At 37.2% G+C, this 23,951-nt stretch overlaps 1 protein-coding gene and 1 long non-coding RNA gene across 2 annotated transcripts in view; one reads left to right on the forward strand and one right to left on the reverse strand.

Moving 5' to 3' along the window:
* Window positions 1-10,986: 10,986 nt before the first annotated feature.
* On the forward strand, window positions 10,987-13,182 carry LOC113122966 (uncharacterized). The gene is made up of 6 exons (XR_003294918.1): window positions 10,987-11,109; window positions 11,403-11,547; window positions 11,889-12,020; window positions 12,161-12,207; window positions 12,432-12,477; window positions 13,126-13,182. It is a non-coding gene; the product is annotated as an uncharacterized LOC113122966 (long non-coding RNA).
* Window positions 13,183-19,745: 6,563 nt separating this feature from the next.
* The window catches only part of nalf1b (NALCN channel auxiliary factor 1b), a 62,447-nt gene continuing 58,241 nt past the window's right edge, over window positions 19,746-23,951 (reverse strand). The window contains exons 2-3 of the mRNA XM_026295888.1: window positions 22,745-22,916; window positions 19,746-20,351 (exon numbers count right to left, since the gene is read on the reverse strand). Coding sequence (XP_026151673.1) covers window positions 20,053-20,351; window positions 22,745-22,916 — 471 coding nt within the window. The 3' untranslated portion in view covers window positions 19,746-20,052. The remainder of the gene's footprint in view (window positions 20,352-22,744; window positions 22,917-23,951) is intronic.

Here is a 23,951-nt window from a genome sequence, read left to right on the forward strand (position 1 = left end):
ACCACTTAAATCCAATTTTACTAAAATCCTTTATGGAGCCTTTGTGTTTACTTCAATAACTAAAGTTAATTTGAAAAATTGCAAATTAAAATGTTAAAATGATGTTGGCTGAAACAAATGCAAAGTGACTTTGTAATGTAATGCGATTTAGATGTCACCTTTCTAAGACTTTTAAATGATGTTTCTAATTATTTAGCTTTTAAAGACAAATGAATCAGTTATTTGGTCACCACTTACACGCAGGAACATACTGATATGAAGTGTGATGGGGATTTTAATTTTTCACTGGAGGAAATATGGAAATATTTATCCACAGTCATGTATTATTATTATTATTGTTATTATTTTGCATTAAAAGACAGATTATGGAATCTTTCTATTACAATATACCTACAGTACCTAAATACAGTACCTATATGCTGTATTACAGAACCTCAGATTTTCTGAGTCAGACTGGACTGTACAGAAACGTGATCAGTTCTATGTATCTGTGGCATTTAGTGCATGAGACAGACTGTCCTCAGACTTAGGTTTTTAAGGTAGTGCCTTTTTCCAGGAAACATTACATATCACTGTAAAATAACACCATGCCTTTGAAGAAACACTGTCTGAAGGACAGGCTGCAAAACAAAGGTCCCTTCTCTTACTAATGATATCTCTCCTGCATAGACAAATATATAAAAACATTTGTCATTATGTTATTTTCTTTAGTTTTAAAAGTTTTCATACTTTGAAGACATTTACATATGAAAGCACTGGTTACCCTTTAGTTGTGTAGGAAGTCCTGTTGAAGGGAAACATTTTGCTGAATGACACATATTAAATTAGCTTTGTTTGTTTAACAGCTTAAACAGGCTGAATGTGTACACATTAGCTAATTCAATTTTTATATTTGTGTTAAACCAGCTAAGAGAGGATCAAGTTCTTTCTTTAATACTGTAAGTTGAACTTTAAAAGTTTAAATCTGACTATATATTTAGGTTATTGGATTATGTGAAATGAATGCCAGCTATTTATAATATAGCTATTGAATTAATTTCTGTCCACTGACACACACACATCAAAAATAATTATGTTTGTGTTTACATCTACATACACACTGAAATCTTAATTTTAGTAATAAATGATCTAATCAGAAGAGTTAAAGGTGATTAGTGATGTCACCTGCGCCTCATTCCTTAATGATGACAGACAGAAGGAAAGGAAGAAGGAAGGAAGAAGGAAGGAAGGAAAGGAAGTAATATTGCAAATGCAATATTACTACAGGTGGTCAGTATCCTCGCTGTCTGCCAGGAGGATGTTGGCAGCAGAGCTGAATTCTAACGTGTTAATCACAGAGTGGGTCTGTTTCTACTAAAGGGAAATCAGTATTTAATTTAGCACTAGGGAAAACATGCACATACGCCATAAACTCACGTAATACAAAAACAGGTGCACTGGAACGCATGGAAACAGAAACAACTCATTTTCTAAATTTGTCTATTACTTGGTAAACTGAAAGCTGATGCAAACTCTGCTTCACCATAGAAACTTTGCATCTCCAAGTATGATATGACAGTGCAAAAGATTGTGTTACTCTGCATAAATGAGTGGCTGATAATGCTTTATGAAATATCAATGGCAAGATAAACTCGGTTTGCAGCACGATAAACTCAGTTACAGCGAACACCAGCCACAAATATCACTAGCATGATGACCAAGCCAAGGTGCCTTGTTTTATTAAACATTAATATGTGCTTTCTGCCTTGGGTATGAAATATCTCATCATCCTTCAATTAACCTTGCAGCTTTTCATCTCCTCTGTCCCTTCCCTCTTGTGTAGACGGCCAAAGGTTGTTTTTATAGTCACATTGAGGGTCGACAACGCAGGTAATGAAATCTATCATCACTAATTGCAGCTCATTGCTAATTGCTGGCTTCCCCTCAGTGTCTCACACCTGGAGGAAGAATAAGAGCTGGAATAAAACAGAGCACTTGTGAAAATGCAGCAAGAATGACGCCACCTTTTCTCTGACTCTGATTTGTACCTTTGCAGTCACCATTTTCCATTTCTAACCCTTTTGACCTCACTTCCTGCTTCTGTTTGATTTGATTTCACTACTGCAAGTTTTCCCTTTCTAAACACTTGCTCTTTTCCTTTTGTCAGTCTTAGCATGGACTGTCCCTCAGCGGAAAAATCAAAAGACAAAATGTTTAACTCAATAAGCTATTTAATTCCGTTTAGATTCACTGGTTATATGTGGCAAATCCCGCTTTCAATTGCTGCGCCTCACATTCAAAAATTGTAACTACGACAGATGCCAATGTATGCTGCTGCTCATGTGGGCCAATGTCATATACGGATCAGCTTAAAACTGATCCAATATAAAAACAAACATATAATAAACATATTCAGTTTAATCTGGGCATCAGTAGGGAAGCATGTCTGACTAAAAATAGTCTGGAGGCTGCATGAAAGAAATAAACATTAAGTACTGAGGAAATATACAGTACCATATTTTAATTTAAAATAATCAACAATCTATCATTTTTATGCAGTTAAAAGATTAAAGTATAATAATCCTAATAAAAAAATAATAATTTACTGTTTCTGTTTACATTTAGATACATGTTCGTGGACATAGTTGCTGGTGTCCCAGGTGATCCAGGAACCTGCCATGGAGACTTTGTGTAACACGGTCTCTGACATCTGTCTAATGGCCAACACATAATAGCCTAGCCTTGGGACCTGTCTATAGCCTTTCGGATGGAAAACACTGATGGTAACACTGCACACTATGATAAGGACTGGATAACTGATGAAGTTTCCAGCTCTGGGTGGAAAAGTGCGTGACACAGACAACGCTCAGCCTTGACGAGTAGGCATCCACCCACAGCAGCTTAGCTGACTGGAATCCCCTGTTGACGCACTGATCTGGCGAGGCTTAACTAGCGGCTCAATAGAGCAAGCAGAAGAAAGAGAAGCATGTCCAGGAGGCTTGGCCCACTGTGCCCTTTGGTTTCTACTCACAGTCAAACACATCACACTGTATATATACATGTGTGTGGACACAGACACACAACAAGAAGAGGCTCACAAACTTGCAGAGAGTATGAGTGACTCAGAGACTGAAAAGGAAAAAAAAATGAACAAAGTACATCTATTCATAGTACACAAAAGAATGAGTAAGACAGACAGAGTTTATAATATTGTTAGATCTTCAGTCTGAAGATATTCAAATTTATCTGTCACAGATGACACCAGTTTGACTGGTCCACAGCACTTGGATTTCTGGATGTGCTTTGATTAGATTCAAAAATCTTCTGCAAATTAAAGCAGTTGTTATGGTTAATATGGATTATATGGATCTCTTTTTAGGTTTATTTAATCAAAAATCCATTCTATCTATTAGATCAAAACATTTAAGCAGGTTATCTTTTATTTAGATTAAGTTATTTTTAAGAGCACTGTTTTTTAAATGCATTCTGAGACTATTTTAGCAGCAGGCAGCTTATGATGCAGGTAATTTTTCTGTCAGACAAAAACTACAATCTAGCTTTGGAGTAATGAACAGAGTGTTAGAGGTTATGTGAAAAAACAAAACAGTGTGGGGAGAGCCAAACTGTGCTGTCAGCAGTGATATTTTGAAGGTCTGGGATGCACTTTGAGCGCAGTAGGGGTCAAAGCACACACACTCCTTACTATTTTTACTCACCAAGCTGCTTAGAAGTATTTTCTAATATCAGTTCATATTTTTATACCACTGAGGAAACATCTGTTTCATTCATCCTCCTTTCAAATTAATTTATTTATTTGTAATAGAAATGAGCACTATAGGCTTAGGGGTCCACAAGAATGTTTAACTCTTTTTAAATTAATCTGGGCTGTCTTGTGAAAAATTACAATAACATCAAAATGCCGGGTGCATTTGTTCCACAGTCCACAGACATGGAGGTTAAGTAGATGGCTGACTCTAAATTGCCTGTAGGTTTGATGGTAAGTGTGGATGCTTGTCCTTATGTGTCAAATGAAAGAATGTATATGTTAAGTTGACAAAGCAGTATCTATGACAAATCTTTTCTTGTTTTAGAATATTTTGTAACCACTTACGGTAAGCTCATTGAAGTCAAGCCCAAATTTGGAATCATTGACTGTTTTTCTATAAAAGGCTCTAGCAGACTAACCTTGAAGACGCCATACCTGGTGGAATCAGATAATATCACTCTACTGATTGCCAAGGTATTTGCCATTAAGTAATTCCAGTAAAGTAATAATATCAAAACATTATATAAATACCACATGCCAAATTGATGTATGAGAAAAAAAAGTAAAAAAAACACAATCACCCTGAGTGAACAAAACATAGCACTTTATTTATGCTCTTGAATTCAGCAGATCCTCTGCTTTCACTATATTTAATTTTCTGTGCATTTGGAAAACACTAATGCATCAGTACTATTACACTTGAGTTCAGGGACACAAGTGAAGCAGAATAACGAAGTTTATGCCATCTATCTTTGTGCGTGACGTCATTTTATTCATTTGTCCTGCCATTATTCTGCCACCAGTGGTTAGCTTCAGTTAAACTTTCTGTTGATAGCAGTTTACTGATGTTATTACAGCCTCCATTTTGTCAGATCTTTGATCAACAGGACCGCTTCCACTGTAAGTAGTCATCTAATTCTGTGCTGCTTTAAATCAGTTTTTTATGTTTTTACTGATCTTTCGCTTAACTATTATCTGTTTTTCCACTTACCTCTTTTAAATACAAGTAATTTTTTATGTGTATTTAGCTTTGTTCTTCTTTGTTTTCCCAGGTTTTGCCTTATCTTCCTGAAAATTCTTATTTGTACTGTAACAAGTAAAATTTACCTGATCGGAAAAGCAAATTCTAATAATCCAGACGTTGACTAAATCGCTATAAAAAGGTTAATGATAACCACCGTGCAATCTCTTAGGCTTCGTTGACATTTAAAATGATTGAGCACAAATCACAGATATGGTAAAGATGAAGAATTAATAAGCACTGATTTTTTCCATCTGGACGCAGCTTAATCATTGGAAAAAAATGTCAGTCATGCAGAGAAGGATCAGAATGACAGCATCCCAGACAGCTTCAGAGAAGTCTGGGTGAGAAAAATAGGCCAATTATTGGACTATAATATCTATCTAGTGAAAGAGTTAGGGTTAGGGTCAGTAACCCAAAATATCATACCTGTCTGGTTTAAACTAAATTATTCATTATTCACTTTAATGATTATAGAGGTAAAAATATCCCTACAACAAATAATATGAGATTTTGAGTAAAACAGGCAAATCCTTGTAATAATATTCATTATAAAAGAAGCACATTTCTGATTGTTTTAAAGCAAAAGGATCAAATGTTTACTGACAGTTATATAATTAATTCATAATTCTGATGGAGCTCAGGTCAGAAATAACTTGTTTGCAGTTATTTATTGTAGTTATTTTTTGTGTCACAGATTCAGATCACCTGTTGGAAGTATAAGTACAGAATGTCATTGATTCTGTATCTGTCTTGATGTAATAATAATGAACCTATCTTGATATTTATTGATTAATCTGTCCTAGGATACACACCATGTGCAGATATATTCACACATAGATGCAAATTTCTAGGTGTGCTTTGCTTCAGTTAATTAGCATGAGCCATGCCAACCCTATGATTAAGTTAATAGCCTGTTATGAATGTGTGAAGCCTACAAGTCTGAAAACCATCTTAAAATATTCAGGGCTGTGACCATTTCACTGCTGCACTCAGTGTGGGAAGAGATGTATATTCTTATTTTAAATATTGAAAGCTATTTATGTTTTAGTGACTTGATCACATTACAAAAAATCCTCATGTTGATTTCCTCATACGCTGTTGGTGGTTTAGGTTGTTTTCAAGCCCACACACCTGCATCTACATCTCACAACAGAACCTTTTTTTTTTTACAGCATAGTGGGTTGACATAGTGGGTTATGGGTGGTTAAGATCATAGCTTTAATAGTTTTGTATTTTAATAAAAAAAACAAACAAAATAAATGCATCCATATTTACTGCAGAAACAATTTTATGCAAATCTCACTGTGGATTCTGTTTATTGACAATGTCAGCCCATCGTCAGTCATCACTGATGTCTATGGCAGATGGCATTAGAAACAGATGTTATCAGTCAGGGTCGAACTCCATTCGGGTCTAATCACTGTTGCTGTATTTGATCTGTGTATGTGTGTACGTGTTAATGCATGCATATGTGTGTGTGTGTGTGTGTGTGTGTGTGTGTGCGTGTGTGTGTGTGTGTGTGTGTGTGAGTGAGAGATAGAGAGACACAGACAGACAGACAGCTGAGGATATGTGATTGTGTCAGAGAATTTAATCCCTCTACTCCTCTAAAGACAACTAAAAACACTGTGATGTGTGTCCATTTGCTTATGTACATACATGTGTGTGTTCAGGATTAGAGGATTCTAAAAGTAGCCATCCCAAAGCAAAGCGCTAGACAGATGACAATATTTTACCCCATGACACACTAACTCTTAAATCATCTTCCCATCTGTCTAGCCTGTGACCTCAGTAAGCATGATACAACATGGTAGTACACCCATTTGTGTACTAGAGCTGTAGCTTAGCTACAATGCATCCGTGACTGTGAAATTTCTACGGCTGGACGAACATCTTCATTGAAGGACACTCTGATAGGGTAAAGTCAAGAGGCAATTCAAAGAGGACTCTCTAAAGGGACATAAAGGGTGAGGACAAGAAAGTGAAATAGGGGGTATCTACAGCATGTAAGGGGACAAAATGTTTTATTCAAGCTCAGAAGATTTAACTCTGAGGAGGCTCATTGCTTTATCTGAGCAGAAGAATTTGATGGCATGTTGTAGTCACTGTTCATCATACCACATGCAAAGAACAGAATCACAGCTCAGCAGTGCAATTGTTGAACTATTGGGTTGCAATTATGTTGACTTGAATTGAATATTTTCAGATAGTTGATTTTTTTCATGAAATCATACATTATGCATCCATCCATCCACTTTTAGCCACTTAATTCCGATTCAAAATTGTAGTACATGGGCACAGGGTGATGTAATGGGCCCCAGCCTCTTTTTCACATTTTCTTATTATTCTTGTCTCCAAATGGACAAGGTCAAATTACCTGCAAACAAATGTATGCAGATTTTACATCTAAAATAAATAAAAGAAATTCAAATACACTCTCTATGCGTTGAAAATGTTTCAGTGTGTGTCTCACTCACCTTCAAGATGTGTCTATAAGAAGCTCTGACTGCACATTAAAGCTTCAGACCAGCCCTTTGAATTGCTACCATGGTGATTAGGAGAAAAGAAGAAAGGCACCTATACCCACGTGTCTGTGCGTGTGTGCCCACATGTATGTGTGTATGATGTGTTTGACAGACATGTTTAGACCTTGCATATTTGAATGGTACAGTTGAAATAAAAAATGTGTGTCATTTGGTTTGGCCATCAATCCAGTGAGTAGAGGGTACAACACACACTATAGCTAGCACACACAGATATGTTGTATAAGTAAGCGTGCACCAACGCAGCATTGTATGGGCTCAATAAGATGCCTGCTCTGTCCACGTTGATAGTTCTAATGAGTACTGTATATTCATGAACCTGGTGTTATTGACTTGAATAACATTAACACAAAGCATGATGTCTGTTCCAACAAACCAAGCGCTGTATTTCATTTAACAGTGTGAACTTTAATCAGTGGTTACACATCATCCTGCAGATCCCATATTTTCACTCTGGTCAAATGACTGCTTTGACAGTTTCATAGCATGTTCCTTCCCATATGTCAAACGATGAAATTTGAGTGGGGGGTGTGAATACAGCAGGCACATGTCAGGTGTGAGGAATCTGCACAGATTACGTTCAACTGATGCAATGGTGCATGCTTGAGAACGTGCTTCTGCATAGCAACCATACGTGCTCTGTGTGTGATTCATGCCCTGTAATCTGCCATCGTACAACTCGGTAAAAGCAATAACTCACAGGAACATTTTCTCCAGTTCACTAATGCTTTGAACTGTACAGTACATTTGAAACATTTTCATTTCCAAGTGCATCTATATGTGCTTATTCTCACGTGCTCTGTAATGAGACCCAACCACAATGCTGCTTGTGAGTCCTTTAGTTTAAAGGGACAAAGCAGCTTTACTGCTATAGTTATATTGCACAATAGTGCATATAAGCATTGTTGTTTACATCATAGTACTGTCTTGAACATATCCCTATACATCTTATATATTTTACATTATTCTGTATTTTAATCACACAGACATTGTTGAACTTAATAGCAAAGATTTCCAAGGTAGCTTTTTGGACTAACCTGTAATTAAGGTCATTAGATTTAGCTAACAGTCACGCCTTCGATCTCACTCTTCAGTAAAATCTAGGGAGACTTGCAGATTGGTGGCACCTCATCAGGAACTGAGGGACACAATCAGTGTGTAATTGGGCCTCTCTAGCTGTGATTGACACTTGCCACAGTACTGTCGTAAGCAACATTTGCAACCCAGTGCCCAACTCTGCTCATCTAATCAACTATGAGAAAGCATCTGTTTAATTATGCCTCATCCATTAAGTCTTTAACAGTGACCAGAACTGATGCTTGTGGTTTGGGAACAGTGCAGCATAATAAATAGCTTCACTTTGAATGACACTGGTCTGTCTGGTGTATTTGAATTTCCACTGAGGCGGATCATCTCCTTAAATCCCTGTAGTCCTAATGTTGCTTTCCTCCCCTCCCTTGTGTTATAAAACCCAAACACACACACAGTACACACACTATACTACAAAAACAAGTGGGAAAAAACAGGAGATGTGCCAGAGACTTGGCTTAAAAATCGTTACGAGGGACAATTACATAAGGACTTCGGAAGGTTTAACTTTGTGAATATTTAAGCAGTCTGACATTTCTCAACTCTTATCAAAGGCAAAACCTACACAAAAACATACAAGTAACAACACCTCCATGAGAGAAACAGTAAGACACGGATGCTAAATTAAAACTCTGGGTGGTGAAAGAGTGAAGCTGTCTATGTTTACTGATTTTCTCCACTTTCTGTCACACCTGCAAAGCTCCCAGCAGAACTGACAAATGTCTGCTCTCTGAGGGATTAGTCAACAACCAATCAGCTGCATGCAGGCTGCTGGAAAGAGGAATAAAGAAAACATGGCTCAGTTCAGCTGGTTCAGTGGTTCAGCTTGCCACGAAGCCCAGTTCTTGCCTTTTTTCCATGATTGTTTGGAGTGTTCATCAAAACCACACGTTTCTCTAGTCATAAGAAGCAATTTTGTAATAGTTTTATTTCCAAACCTCATGCTGCATGTAAAATTTTCTTTTTCTTTTTATTAACTGAACACAAGCTAAACTTCTATGTCATCTGCCTGTATTGTACTGACCTCTGTTGGTGAGAACAGGGCACAGAGTTGAACCAATATATTTAACATTCACAGGTATATCTCACTGAAAAACTATTTTAAATTGTGTTAAATAATACAAATATAATAACTGTATTATTTAAAATTGTTATAGGCTAATTGCTGATTTTACAGGATTTCAAAATCATCTGCATCAGTGACCTAGTATGTTTTACATCTATCAGTGCTGCATGCATTCACTCTAAAAATCCTTTATGCTTACTGTACAAAAAACACCTGACACACATATACACACAGACACACACACACACGGATGCACTCTTGCACACACACACACACACACACACACACAGTCTGGACTGAATTACAGGTGGAATATTAGATGCTGACTATTGGCGGGCTATCTGGGGATTAGTCAGATGAGCACTTCATCCCCCCCAACATGCTGAAATAGAAATGAGGGCTTAATCTGAGGTGGAAGGGCCACTGGCACAGAGCGAAAGGCAAACAAGAATATGCAATTTGGTGTTGTTCTTCAGCTGTATAATCCACCATTACAATAACATTGAGTTTTGAGCCTACTTATGAGCCCTAACAGTGAAAAATAAAGCTCCGGCAACCTATATCACTCAGCAATAACAGTTTAATCCGTATAAGGTGACATATTAGATGATCCACAAAAAGTATAAATGGAAACTGCCATCACTGTATTGTGCGTCACTGACAGTTCTGAGGTATTGGAACATTAAAGTAATGTTAGTGATGCTTGATAAACAGCTTAATAAATGTATGTGCGGTGACATTAAATATTAATAGGTGAGTGTGTATGCAATTTACTTGACTGGCCTCAGCAATTTTTGGTCAGCAGTTTTATAATATACAACTGGAAGATATATCCAGTCCTCTGGCTTGACTCTCAGCTCACAGTGAAGATATATATTTAAACCGTTTGATGCATATTTAGTGACATAAATATTTCACAGAAAAGATCCAGTGGATATTGTATAAACTAATTCTTCTGCTGATGTGAAGATGCACTTTAGCTTACTGAGTCAATAAACATCCACAAAGCATTCATTCATAATCCTTGTGGTGGTGCTGTCTGCAATTTATTCAAGGTCTATTTTTGAACCCCTGGAGTAATTCCAGCACTCACTCAATGTTATATACTAATACTGCCACCTTATGGTTTTGAGTGGACCCACATGTTGTCATTCTGTTACTGTATACTTCTCACCAGAACAATGGTGTGTTGTAATAACCAGAGGCATTAAATTTCATATTTAGTGATTATTGATAGTAGATTTATTATTTTGGTAATCATGGCATAGTGAGTTTGTTTGGCTTTATATAAAATCTGATGTTGTAGATTTACCAGTAATTTTACACATAGTTATAGTTATAGTCTATATGGGTTGCAGTAATTCAGTGCCTTTCTAAGGTCTATAAAAATTATCATAACAGTGTCATCAGAGTTACAGTGTATATAGTTTTACTTAACTTGAGACTAAATTATGTAATTAGGTCATGCAGCTGAAGTTATATTAAATTAAGGCTCCTCCCCTAGGGGATAGGGAAGTATGTTTTCTCTGAAACCAAAACAGGAAGTTCAAAAAGTTTCGAAGGTTTCGAACTAGTCTAAGCTGGAATCGTGATCTTTTAATCTGTTCTTTTGTCCAAGTTCTACAAGTCAAACTAAATAATGGTAGGTTATGTGTATTATCTATTTCTGCAGTCATAGAGAAACTGTCCAGATGTGGGGCTTGTATACTTGGTAAAGTCTGCAGTTATCGTGTTACTCGGTTTAGTTTTCTGCTTGCATAAACACTATGGCCTTTTGTCGTTCTACGCGTAATACCTTTCAGTCCCCATATATAAAACAATGGGCGAGTGACTTGAAATGAAGTATATTACATGAAGAAACATTAATAAGTATGTTATAGTCCTTTCAAAATGTTTGACTTTTTGTTACGTATGATGGTTTCTGTGCCATTGCAGAAACCGTCTGCTGACGTGTCAGACAGTCCATCTATGTTTGCTGATGGCAACAGCGTTGTTATCAGAAGAGAAATAACAAATACGCAAGCAAGATCACTCTCCGTAACCGTCGAAACAGAGAGTCATCCAGGAAGTGGTCAGTCTGGTAAGCATAAATCTTTCTCAGCTATCCCCCCGTCACATGAAATGATAAACTGAACTCTGGAAAATACATTAATATGCTTTACTAAAGCAAATCCTTTTTTTTTTTTTTTTTTGCATAGTTTCTATGAGTCTATTCTGTTTGGAACTGCTTGATGGTTTGTTTCAAACACATAATTTTATTCAGAAAGGCAACAGTTAACTTAAAAATGCTTTTTAAAGAAAAGTTTCTTCAATCATTCTTAAGAAGAACAAGAAGGGAAGAAACATTAAAAGCCTTTACTTGGTCAGGGTCACTAAGTCTAATCTTTTGTCTTTAGCTGAGCTTTTTTCTTCTTCTTTTAGGGACTGCTGTGGGACCTCCCCCAGCATCCTGCGCTGCACTTAATCACAGCGTAGTATGTGCTGATAAAATATCTGATACGACTATTGAGAATGATATAAGTCTGTCAGTGTCTACAAAAACACCACAGTCAGGTAAAATTTTGTTAATTTCTCACTAGTAATCTGGTAGATGTTATAATTATGTTTTGCATGTCACTTTCTGTCATTTGTAAATTAAAGCATAGAACAATATTTTCTTTTTTTGTTTTGTTCCCACATCGTTTTCTTCTCAGGTTCAGTAAATGAGATACCGTCTTCTTCAGGGGAATATTACATGGAGGTAAAAACCTTCAGACAGTAAAATGTCCAGTGATTGGTTTGTTTGCTTTGGGGAAAATGTTCATAATCATCCAGGACAGCAGAAATTCAAACATGCCATTTATATCTGTAGTTCAAAGTTAACACTGAGATGAGTCCAGTTATTACCACACTAAGGCCCATGTCAACTGATGTTTTGACCATCAATATGTTGGAGATACAATTTTTTTTATGTTTGCTTCCCAGGTAGATAAGTGAGACGCTGTCTTCTTCTGGGGAGCAGTACATGGAGGTAAAAACCTTCACATAATAAAATGTCTACCTCGCACTTACCTATCTTTGTCTGTATGTCTACTCACAGAAAGAGCTAGAGCTAAAGTGTCAGCCATGTTTTTCACTGCCTGTTTTAGACTGCACCCCCTTATACCTATGTCATTTTAAAACTGATTTGCCAAAAAAACCCCACAGTGACACACACACAATTTCACATGCAGTCCTTATAACTATGTGTTGAAATATAAAAATTGCTTACAAGACTATTTGTTTGACAGTAGCCAAATGTAAAATTTGCCAAAATCAAATGACCCACTTTATACACAATCCGAAAATGCAAAACACAGTCATGGCCTAAAGGCTAGAGAGTCGAACTTGTAACCCAAAAGTTGTGGGTTCGAGTCTCAGGGCCAGCAGGAACTGTCGGTGGGGCGGAGTACTCTCTCCACCTTCAATATCATGACTGACGTGAGACCCTTGAACAAGGCACAGAATCCCCAACTGTTCCCTGGGCATCGCAGCAATGGCTGTGTGTGTGTTCACTGCTGCATGTGTGCACTTTGGGTGGGTAATGCAATTTCCCCCATTGTGAGACTAATTAGGGTAAATAACTTAAAAATTGTTCATGCATAAACATCTGATAAACAAAACCTGCTTTCTTTTGTAGGACCCAGTTGTAAGAATGATCATGAAGCACAAAGTGGAAGTCATCAACTGCCTGAGGACAACAGTATTAACTTGATTCATGAAGTTACTGTTACAGTTCAAGAATCCTGCTCTAATTTTCTTAAACTTCTCAAAGAGCCAGAATTTCTCATTACTTATCCATCGCTCAAAGAAATCACAAAAAATTGGTGCTAGGCAAAGGTTGAACAAATATGTTCAGCTCTTCAATACAGTACAGTACATGTATGAATGTCATCTTCACAGGCTGAATTATATAAAAATATAATTGATGTAGATTAATTTCTTGTACCCCGCTGTGTAATTTCAAATTTTCTTGATTAAAATTGCGGGTTTTAATTTTTTTTTTTTAAATCGTTCTCTTCTTCTTAATTAGATGCACATAGAAAGGATCACATCCAATAGTGTTATAACCTGGTTGCCTCATCCATTATCTTTGGGAGACATTTGTTAACACTGTTAAACTGAATTCTCCTAAATGAATGAACAGACTAACATATTGTAAAGTTCAAAAGCAGGCTGATGCATATTATTAACTAAAACATAGAGGTCACAACTGTACAAGTTTTGTTTTTGAATTTTTTTTTCCCAATTAATTCATATTACAATAGAGTATTGGACACTAATGGAAAATGGACAATAGATTGATATTGGCAATAAGACAACTCCTTAAACTTAGTTATTACCTTTAGCTAATCCTAAACCAATGTCTACAGGGTTTATGTAATCAGAGCATTAAACCCACTAAAAGTGTAAAGCAGCAGAATATGTTCACATCCCTGATTGAGGCAGGAGTTATATCCTTTAGACAATTTATGGCTCTAAAACTCTTAGTGACCTACTGAGGTAAACAACAGGGGATGGTACAGGCTCTCCAACAAGTACTGCACTATCAAGACTCCATTTAATCAGATCACCAGCTCTTACTGAGAGAACTCTCTTGACAAAGAAACTCCCCTTCTTACATACCTTGAAACTACTCCGTTTCAGACAAGACCTAAAACCTATACAATGACTCATAAACTGTTCTGTTGTTTCTTTTTTCTTTTCTTCATGGGGCTATACACACACACACACACACGCACACACACCCTCACACAGTTTTTCTGTTGGTTGTATTCTAAAGAAGTTGAAAACAGTTTTGCAAATCATATCTTTGGTCTCTAGTTATGAATACAATTGCATTGGTCAATTTTGACCTGGCTGACCTGGCTATCCTGACCTATATTTGAGATATACCAGTCAGTGGTTATCCAAACTAACTAATAATTTCTGCTTATTTTATTCAAAAATATGGTATCATTGTAATATAGGTTTATTGTTCATAAATTAAGCATAATAAAAATAATAAGAGATGTAATAGAAGTTTAAAATAGTGGTAGTGGTAATTGGACTGATGTTGGCTAAAAATATGTAACACAGAATGGTGTGATCACTTTAGACTTTATGCTTAATAAACAGTCGAACTAGATGGGTCAATATATTACCTGTTGTTAATATGACATCATTGTTACCTAATTCATTCAGGATATTTTGAGATACTGTCAACATTAGCACCTCTAAAGAAAATATGTCATATGATTGCACCTTCTTGTCGTCATCATGGTTTATTAAAAGAGGCTGTTCACTGTTCCACTGTCAGTGTATAAAACTTTGTTGTCAAGTTTAATATCATTCAGACCCCTATATATAGATATAAAAATACAGTGCTTTTTTGTGGTTGTGGAGACAATGTTGTTTTCAATGCTATTTTTACATCTTAATTGAAACATACAGAAACACAACAGAGGAACAGATTATATGTCTGTATTTATTTTCATCAGAACACAATTTAATCATTGTAGCAGTAGTTTTCATACTTTTTGAAAAGATCATGACTTGTGAGACTGTTTTATAAATCATTTCATCAAAGTTGTTTGTAAAAAAATTAAAGAAGTTACTTGAGCTAAAGCATCTATAATATTACAATATACTGGTAGTATAATAGTAATCATAATAATCATAATTGTAATGATACTTCTATATGCCTTTGAACCGTCTTCATTTCTATAATCATCTATCGCTTTCATGCACACAGAAGCGCAACCTGTCACAATAAGGTTGCGAAGCTGAGGACAAGTCTGTCGGTCAATTCTCACCACATTCTCTTTTAACATCAATGATTTCAGACGCTCAAAATATAAAAAAGAATTAAGAGAAGAAGAAGAAAATAACAGCGTGACATCAACTCAAAGTACACAAGAAAACCTGGACAAAAAGACATACATTGTTCAGCATACTAGGGAACATATTTACAACTAAAAAAAGGAATGGGCTTCTGCATAGATCCACAGGATAGAGAACGGAACTATTGTGAAAACAGAGAGAGGTTGAGGAGGAGTGAAAGAAGGAAAGATTTGTGTACATATCATTTGGTGGCACAGGGGGTCAGGGCATAGTCTATTAGTGCAAGGGCCAAACACAAAACATTTTTGTAGGTTGGTGTGTTATATACCATAGTGTGACAGACCATACCCTAAGACTGCTACAGACCATTGTCAGGAATTTAATTTGAATCTACTCTATAGGACCCTAAACATTTTCTTCTCCGAATAATGCAGTAAACAATAAAAAAAAAAAAAACATAAAAAAGCATAAAAAATCTAATTATCACAGCAGAGTAATTGTTGAGAGCATGCCTGCATTACCAACAAAAGTCAAATCAGAGATTTACATAAGTCAAATCTAATTCTATTATTGTTTGGAAGAAATCTTGCACACAAAAACGTTTAATGGTGCAAATATGTCGAAAAGGCCATGAAAGACAACACATATGCACAGCATTTGCACCCATGCGGCTACAGCAGGGGCAGCATTACTGCATGTAAAGCAGACATGGCCTCCGTGTGACTTTTGAATGCAGGTCTGTTGTATGAATACATGTCCAACAGTTCACAGGTTGTGATGTTTGTTACATCACAGCATGGCTGTTGTCATGATAAGCAGAATGAAATCACATGTGTCTTCAAGAGATCCCTTACATGCGCTTGTGTTGAGGGCTGCATGGCACATTTGTACAACAACCGGACCCTGTTGCCCATTGAAAAGCAGCATGTCATACAAGATGCTTTGGCACCAGTTACACACCACATTCACCCAGACCTTTGCACTGCCTCTGACATCTTTCACCACCTTTCAGACAATATTTGGAAATATTCAAGGAAAACAGAGATCTACTCTGGTCTGTTATGAGTCTAGGGGCAAAGACCCAGTTATTACACATTGTACAATGATTTCATACTACAGTACATGTAGTGTTAGGTTTGCAGTGAATAGATAACTAATGTAACAGGTTCCTGTGGTCTAAAGACAGAGGAGGTTTAGCACACCTGTCCTGTAGGCCTCGGAGGTCATGGCAACACTAATAAGCTCTCCAGGGAACACACAACAATTAGCGAGGTACACAAACATACATCTCTGCATATGCACGTATGCAAACGTACACACACATACAGTACAACAGCCCACTTCTACCCACAGACTCGTCACTTTTCCTTTCCTTTCCTGATTCCTGTGTGTCTGACAGTTCTTGTGTGGTAGGTCTTAGTGATATTATCAGTTGCAATATAAAAGAATAAAAATATCTCCATCTACTGGTGGCCAATAGTATAGCAGCATTTTTCTATCACTGAATGCGGTCATCCAGGATGGGCATGGGTGTGTTGTGCTGAATGACAATGAGCAGTTATGTATTTCATGCAAGCAGGAATGGTAAAGTCTAAAAAGCATAAAATAAGCCAGTTTACAGAAATGCTGTGAGTAATGATGAATTTTAAATCCTCATATAAGCTGTATAATAAAATTCTTGACATCAGATATTGGATTGGACATCTCATTTAAGTAACAAACAGAGTGGAAAAAAATGCATTCAGCAACATCTGTTTATCTTCAAATACCTGATCTCACAGCCATGTTCATCAAAGACACACAAAATAAAAACTAGAAACTAAAGAAGAAGTCAGCCCTTAAGGTCACACCATTCCTTTCTACGCTGGTCAATATTTGAAAGATAAACATAAGTGACGGCTGACTTAGGTGATTATCAGGTTTTGCCATTAGTGCTTACACAAACAATGACATGCTCCTCTCTCTGGATTTGTTTGTGTTCCTGCTCCCCACTAACAGCCAGTGGAATACCTCTGTACCGCAGGTGTACGAGCTGAATAAAACAGAATATGAGCCGTGTTTTTACCCTCAGTCGGCCAACAGCTTGGAGTGTTTGAGTGCGTTGATGGACATGTTTGTACTGTATATCTTGATAAGCCCTTTACTTAATGAGACATTAGTTGGATGTTTTGAAGAGAAAAGGTACAAGATGGTGGGCATGCTACAGGAGCTGATTTGGGATCAGATGTGGTGCTTATACAGGGAGTGGGGCTGAGGACAATCAACAAAAGAGGCCGTCATAAATCGCAGAAAGCCTCCACATGCAGCTAATCAGAATAGATTACACATTTTGATTCAACAAAAACAAATTTACCAGTTCAGACTAATTTTCTCTGTGTTGGCGAGATCTTATTAAATCTCATTCTATACGTAGTGCATGGCCAGGGAGTGGGGTTAAAATTTCATATACCCGTTGGGTCAGCGAATCTTTCTCAAGACTAATGCAGGTAGCATGCTACCTTTTCTAATGAGATGTTGACATTGTCTGTTCATCATAACCAAATGGGAATTACAGTTTACCAATTATTAAACATCCTTAAAGGTAACATCCAGTCAGTATTGATCCGGGGAGTAAAAAGGTCTGAAGTTAACTGTAAACTGCTGATATAGATTTGATTCAAGTAAGGGTACTGGGATGAAGACTTTTATTATTCATAGTGCTGTTATTTTGCATTAGTAATCCACTTCAGTAAGAAGAAAAAAGAAGAAGGTCTTGAGGCATAGGAGAGAGAGAAACCTTCAGTAGTCATTATTTTTATGTTGTGGACAGTATTTCGACTGGATAGTGCCTTTAAATCTCAAAAATAAATAAATAGAAAATATATATAAAATAAATGATTCTACATCTGTAGCAACAGTAACAAATATACTGATCAAGTGGTAAAAAAAATCCCATTGTCAGTTAACTTTGCTGATCCATGTGGCTTAAAAGTGACCAGAATCTGAATGGGGTTTTGGTTAAATGCCTGAAGTAACATCTTTGGTTAAGACAAGTTTAAGACCATTTCACATTTTGTTCTGTAAGATAAAATCACTTGATCCCTTCCTGTGATTGATGCAAATTGCTGACAAGTGGCTAACTGTTCGAGGCATGAAGTACAGAGGGTATACTGCAGGTACTTGTCTGTTCGTGGTTATTCCAGGTACAGTCAATATTTTGAATGGAATTAAACATTTTATCATTTCATCAGTATCAACGTGAAGATGTTCTGACCCTTCAAATATTGGTCAGTATAGTAAAAGCTTTCTACAGGTTCTACTTACATGCCTTTTCATTCAAAACAGGGCCGTGTGCAACATGATCCGTGCTCATTGTATTTGTAGCACCCCTAAACCATGATCACTCAGCACATACTGTAATATGCAGACTGCAGTAAAATACATTTTATTTTAAACTTTGTTTAAAAAAGATTTGTTGTTAATTTGTGATGATTGAGGTAAAATGATTTTTGATCATATGGCTCAGTCCTGTCAGAGCATTAGCCTGAAGCTTAAACATCTATCTGGTTTAGTACAATTTAGGACTTTTTGTCATTTTGCATTTTGTATTTTGCATCATTTCATTATAATAACATTTTACTCAAAGAAATAAATGCTGAGATCTGACAATGTGGCCAAGATGATCAGACAAAAGATATTAAAAAAAAAAAAACTAAATAAACATTAGCCACATTTATTTGTTGTAAAAAATAAAAGGGCATCCTACATGTGCTTAAAGAATATATTATTATATAGCTGAGTGCTGCTGACATTGGAAAAGCATCCCGTTTGTTTCCTGCTGTTTCCCACAGTTTAGCCAGGTGTAGCAATTTATTGATACCAATAACAGAAATGGTTTGATCCTTGTAAAAACAGTGCTAATAGGTGAACAGTATCTCACAAAACAACATGAGAGAAAACCATAAACCTGTGTTAAACAAGTAGCTTATTGTGGACACCAGAACCGCATTCAAAACCCAGTTAAATTTTAATGGGATTGTGGCAAACAGATGTTGATGGCAGAGCTAAGTGACATCTGGGGGTGAGGGGTCCTTCATAAAAACATCATCGCTGCACCAATCTGTTAGGTAGACTTTTAGAGTTCGTGTCAGAAACACACACTCATTCTCTCACGCACAAAAACATACACACGTGTACAGATGCACATACAAGCACACACACACTCCCACACGAATCTTGAAACACAAACCATCGCACACACACGCAAACTTGCAGCTAATTATTTTTTTTACACATTATCTGTCTTATGTAGAGAACACAATTTCTTCTGTATGAGAGACCCAGAAACAAACACAAAGGATGAACATTACAAAGAGAATATGATTATGTTATTTCATAGTCAGCCAGTGCAACAGAAACCAGTAATTGGAACACAGTGTAAAAAAGCGTAGTGAGAGAAACTCAGCCATGAGGAAGCCGACCTTCCCACTCAACAAAGGCTGTGGCATTGTCCCCTTTTCCTACCTAAAGGACTGGTTGAGTCCTTTAGTGAGAATGTTTGTTTACTTATTTATTTGTATTGATTGATTTGTGTGTCTTTCATCTCAGACCTTCCCACATTTTCCAATTTCTAGAAAGCATTGCAGAGGGTCCACAGGCACACAGCTCCAGCCGTTCGCACAACTGTGGCTGTATTTTTCCACATCGGTTGCCATGGTGAGGGAATCCCCCACCTCAACAACCTCACCTCCTCCTGGAAGCGCTATCACTCCTCGTTGGCCGGGCTCTCCTCCAGAGGTGTGATGGCAGGGAGGCCTAGTCCTGTTGCATTGTGGGATGCACTGAGGCTGGCAACAGTGTGTAGGAGGACAAGGACCAGCAGGCAGAGTTTGAGCCGGCTGTTACACAGTCTGCAGGCTGCTGAGGAGCTGAGGGAGGTACGATGCTGGCATGGCGGGTGAGTTCTTTTCAGGGTCCCCCGGGAACGTTTGTGCACTTTCAAGTTCCACCGCACGTCACAGCACTCTGCATCCGGATCCACACCTGGATAGTCCTCCAGCAACCCTGGGGATGTTTGGGGGGATGGAGGGTGGTGGAAATATAAACAGTTAGCTTACAGCTCACATATTGTCTCAAAGATGTTGCATGTACCACTGTTTTATAAATCCTACGCTTGTGTCACAAAAACAGTGCTGCCTTTTCAGCTTCATCAGCAAGCATTGCTTTAAGAATTCAAATATTTAAACGACAAGAATAACAACAGATATGAGTAAGAACTAATCTCGATGAGCTTCATTATTCGAAGGTTGAAATTATGGTTGGGAAGCAGTAGCCATGACAGCTTAATGCAGTGCAAACAGAAAATTTGACAGTACATGCACAGCATAGAGAAATGCTGCAAATAGAAAACACAGAGAGCAAAGTCAAACTGAGTTTGAAAAACAGAAGTTTGCAATAGCTCCAATTATACAAGATCACAGTATCAGAGTTTAAAAATAAATAAACAAAAATAAATCTAGCTTGCCAATTTTCCAAAGTAAAATAATCAGTTTTATGTGTCCTTAAACTTAATTTACATTTTAAACTTCATTGTGTTTGATTTGCAATGTTTCTTAATTCGCTTTTTATTTGCTGGAGCTGTAAACATCAGTTTGATTAGTAATTTAAAATGGGCAGATTTTTAATCAAAAATTATAATCATCCATAAATCAGTAGTCATTTTTAAGTAAGGTTCCAACCCTTGAAATAGTTGTAACGAATGTGTGAATTTAATAATACTGTAATGCTACATATCACTGTGCTTCTACCAAGTTTTACAATAAACTATAATTTAAACTTGTCTTTGGACTGAGGCCTGCAGATACACTACAGAAGTACATGTTGATGTATGGAGACTGCACCAAAAATGCTCACAAATATAAGTATTTGTTTTGTTTTTTTTTAATGTGAAAACACAAAGTAAAAGATACATTTAAATAGCAACAAAAACACTGTGTATCCAAATGTTCTGCATCAACACAAGGACTGAAATCACAAACAGCAAACTGACACACTTCCCAGTGACATTATGAGCTGAGGGGTTTGTCACAGCCTGTGTGCATGCTAATGCGAGGAGTGAACTTTGAAGAAGTGTGTGCCCACTCAGCACAGTCTGACTGTCAACAGCTTAACTGTGACAAGAAGAACCATGTAATTATTGGACGTTTCTGACATAATCCACATTTAGAGTAACTTTGTTTGCAGAGTTTTTCGGCAAAATACACACTTACACATATACAGTGTGCAGAAGTAACAGACCCAGCCTGAAGAACTGAAACAGCTGCTGTCATCTCACACACTGAATGTATTTAACCAAATGCTCGACCAGTGTGCATCAGTGTGTGCTCACAGGATAGACTGGGCACTCAGAACGGATTGTTACATGGTAAAACCATCCTCCTGCGTAAAAAATGTCTTCATGTCATGTCTGTACTAGACACTTGTGTCATATGATGATATGAACAGTCTAGCACATTGTTGCTTTTGATCATTTATTTATGAAAGCGCTAGATAATAACAAAAATGCAGAATAATGTCAGCCTTGTCCTTCAGTATCAATCGCTGACAAAACCAGCCTGGTTCAGTTTTTTTAATTACATAAATCAGTACAAATACTAAAAACAAAGGCAAGAAAACAACCTCAACATTGTGCTTTATATTTCTCCTCATACTGTACATGCTTGAAACATGGTCACCACCAGAGGGCAGCATCAAAATGTCATGTAACCAGTGTGTGCTTTTGTGCTGGGCACAGAAATCTGCTCACACGTACAAAGGGTACTCACCATCAATGTATGTGGAGACATAAATCTGGCAAAGTTAAGCATTTGTTAAGGTTACAGACCCGTGTTGTTTTGCTTTTGTGTGGGTCTGTCCTTGACTAGCAGTAAGCATTGAATTCACTGACACCGGCCTCCACAGTGCTATATGCTGCTCAGTACAGACAGAGCATGTGACTTGCTGTGAGAGCTGTTGTGCAGCTGATTCTTGCTGCTGTGAGTAATTTCTGACAAATAGTTGTTGCAGTGCATCACACTGTTAGTCTGCTGATTTGACAGAACATCCTAAAACTGTAAAGGCACAAGAGTTTGCTGTGTGTCCAGCAGGGACTGTGTGTCCTATTGAAGTAGCCCTGAACAGGACACTACATTCAACACATGCTCTTTAAATTGTTCAATAATTGTACAGTAGGTTACACAGGCCAAGCACATGATCTACAGTACACAGTGCAGAGAAAAGCAGAAGAGGTTAATGGTAACTTTGGGGAAGTAATGCTCTTTTATGAGTCACCAAGGCACCTTTGCCCAATTTCTCAATCCTTACTGGTTGAATAGTAGAGTTACACAAGGAAGCATGTGATGTACTGATACTGTTCTGTTAAAAAAAAAAAGTAGAAACTGTAAAATGTAATTTGGTACCTGTGCATATAAAACTAGGGCTGCCTCCATGAATGAGATCATCATTGTCGGGCAGGACGAAGGGGCACCGCTGCTGAACCTCCAGGCAGTACTGACCACAGGGGATTCGCTTGCTGCAGTGCATCTGGGTGGTCTGGAAGTACTGAGAACACAGCCAGGGCTTATAAACCGTCTAGGCGGGAGACAGACAGGTGAGGGAGAGAAGAAGACAGGTGGAGAAGGGGGGAATGCAGAGAGAGAATATTGATGAGTTAGGGAGGGTTGCATTGAATGATATGCATGCACACACATGCACACTCTCACATTTACTGTATGTGCATCATTCATGACTTTTTTAAGATGGTGACTGTTGCTGGGCAGTCTTCATTTTGTTAGTTTACAATATTACCAAACCTCCTTTTCAGGACACCTGTTTACTTCATTTCAATATTTTCAGAAGGAGAACTCCTGTTTCTTTTACAAGCTTTGAAGTCACCATCTATACAGCTAACCTAATATAAATAACAATCCAAAATCCAAATATCCAAACAAAATATTAGAAACATGGCATTAACATTAATACAGGAGCTCCTATCTTAAATTTAAGTTCCAGTACTAATGTTTTCTTAAGCTGTTTAGGCTTCATTTACACCAGTAGTGTTTGTACTGTAAAATAAATAAATAAATAAAGAGGTCAGCATAATAATGATCAGTTATTATCCACAGACTCAAACTACAGCTGCCTCCACAATCACTAATCAAACTGCTAAGGAAGACCATGAGATGGGAAAAGGCAGATGACTGCTATGAATAATGAAAACTAGGACTAAAAAAGAGGCAATTACAGTGAATGGTTTTACGTGTAGCATCACATCACCAAAAATCAAAACATACAATTGAACCATCTATTACTACTAATTTGACTGACAGCTCTTTTACAACAAAATCAACAATAGAAAACCATTTAAGTTATTGTTATCTATATCTAAATATATTGCAGAATTTAAATGATGGTGTACAGTAATTTGTTCTGTTTTTTCTCACCCATTTTCTCAACACTACAAGTGCATAAGTGGGGACAAATTATTTACTTAGCACCTTATTTTTCTGCCCCCCTGTGATAAGGTGGTTACCTCATTGTGCGGTATTATCACCTGCGACAATTAACTGGTATTTCCTGAACACCACTGCAGGGATTGTGAGTCAAACTAACACCTGCTGTGAGCTA

Source organism: Mastacembelus armatus, chromosome 21, assembly GCF_900324485.2.
Source record: "Mastacembelus armatus chromosome 21, fMasArm1.2, whole genome shotgun sequence".
Lineage (NCBI taxonomy): Eukaryota > Metazoa > Chordata > Actinopteri > Synbranchiformes > Mastacembelidae > Mastacembelus > Mastacembelus armatus.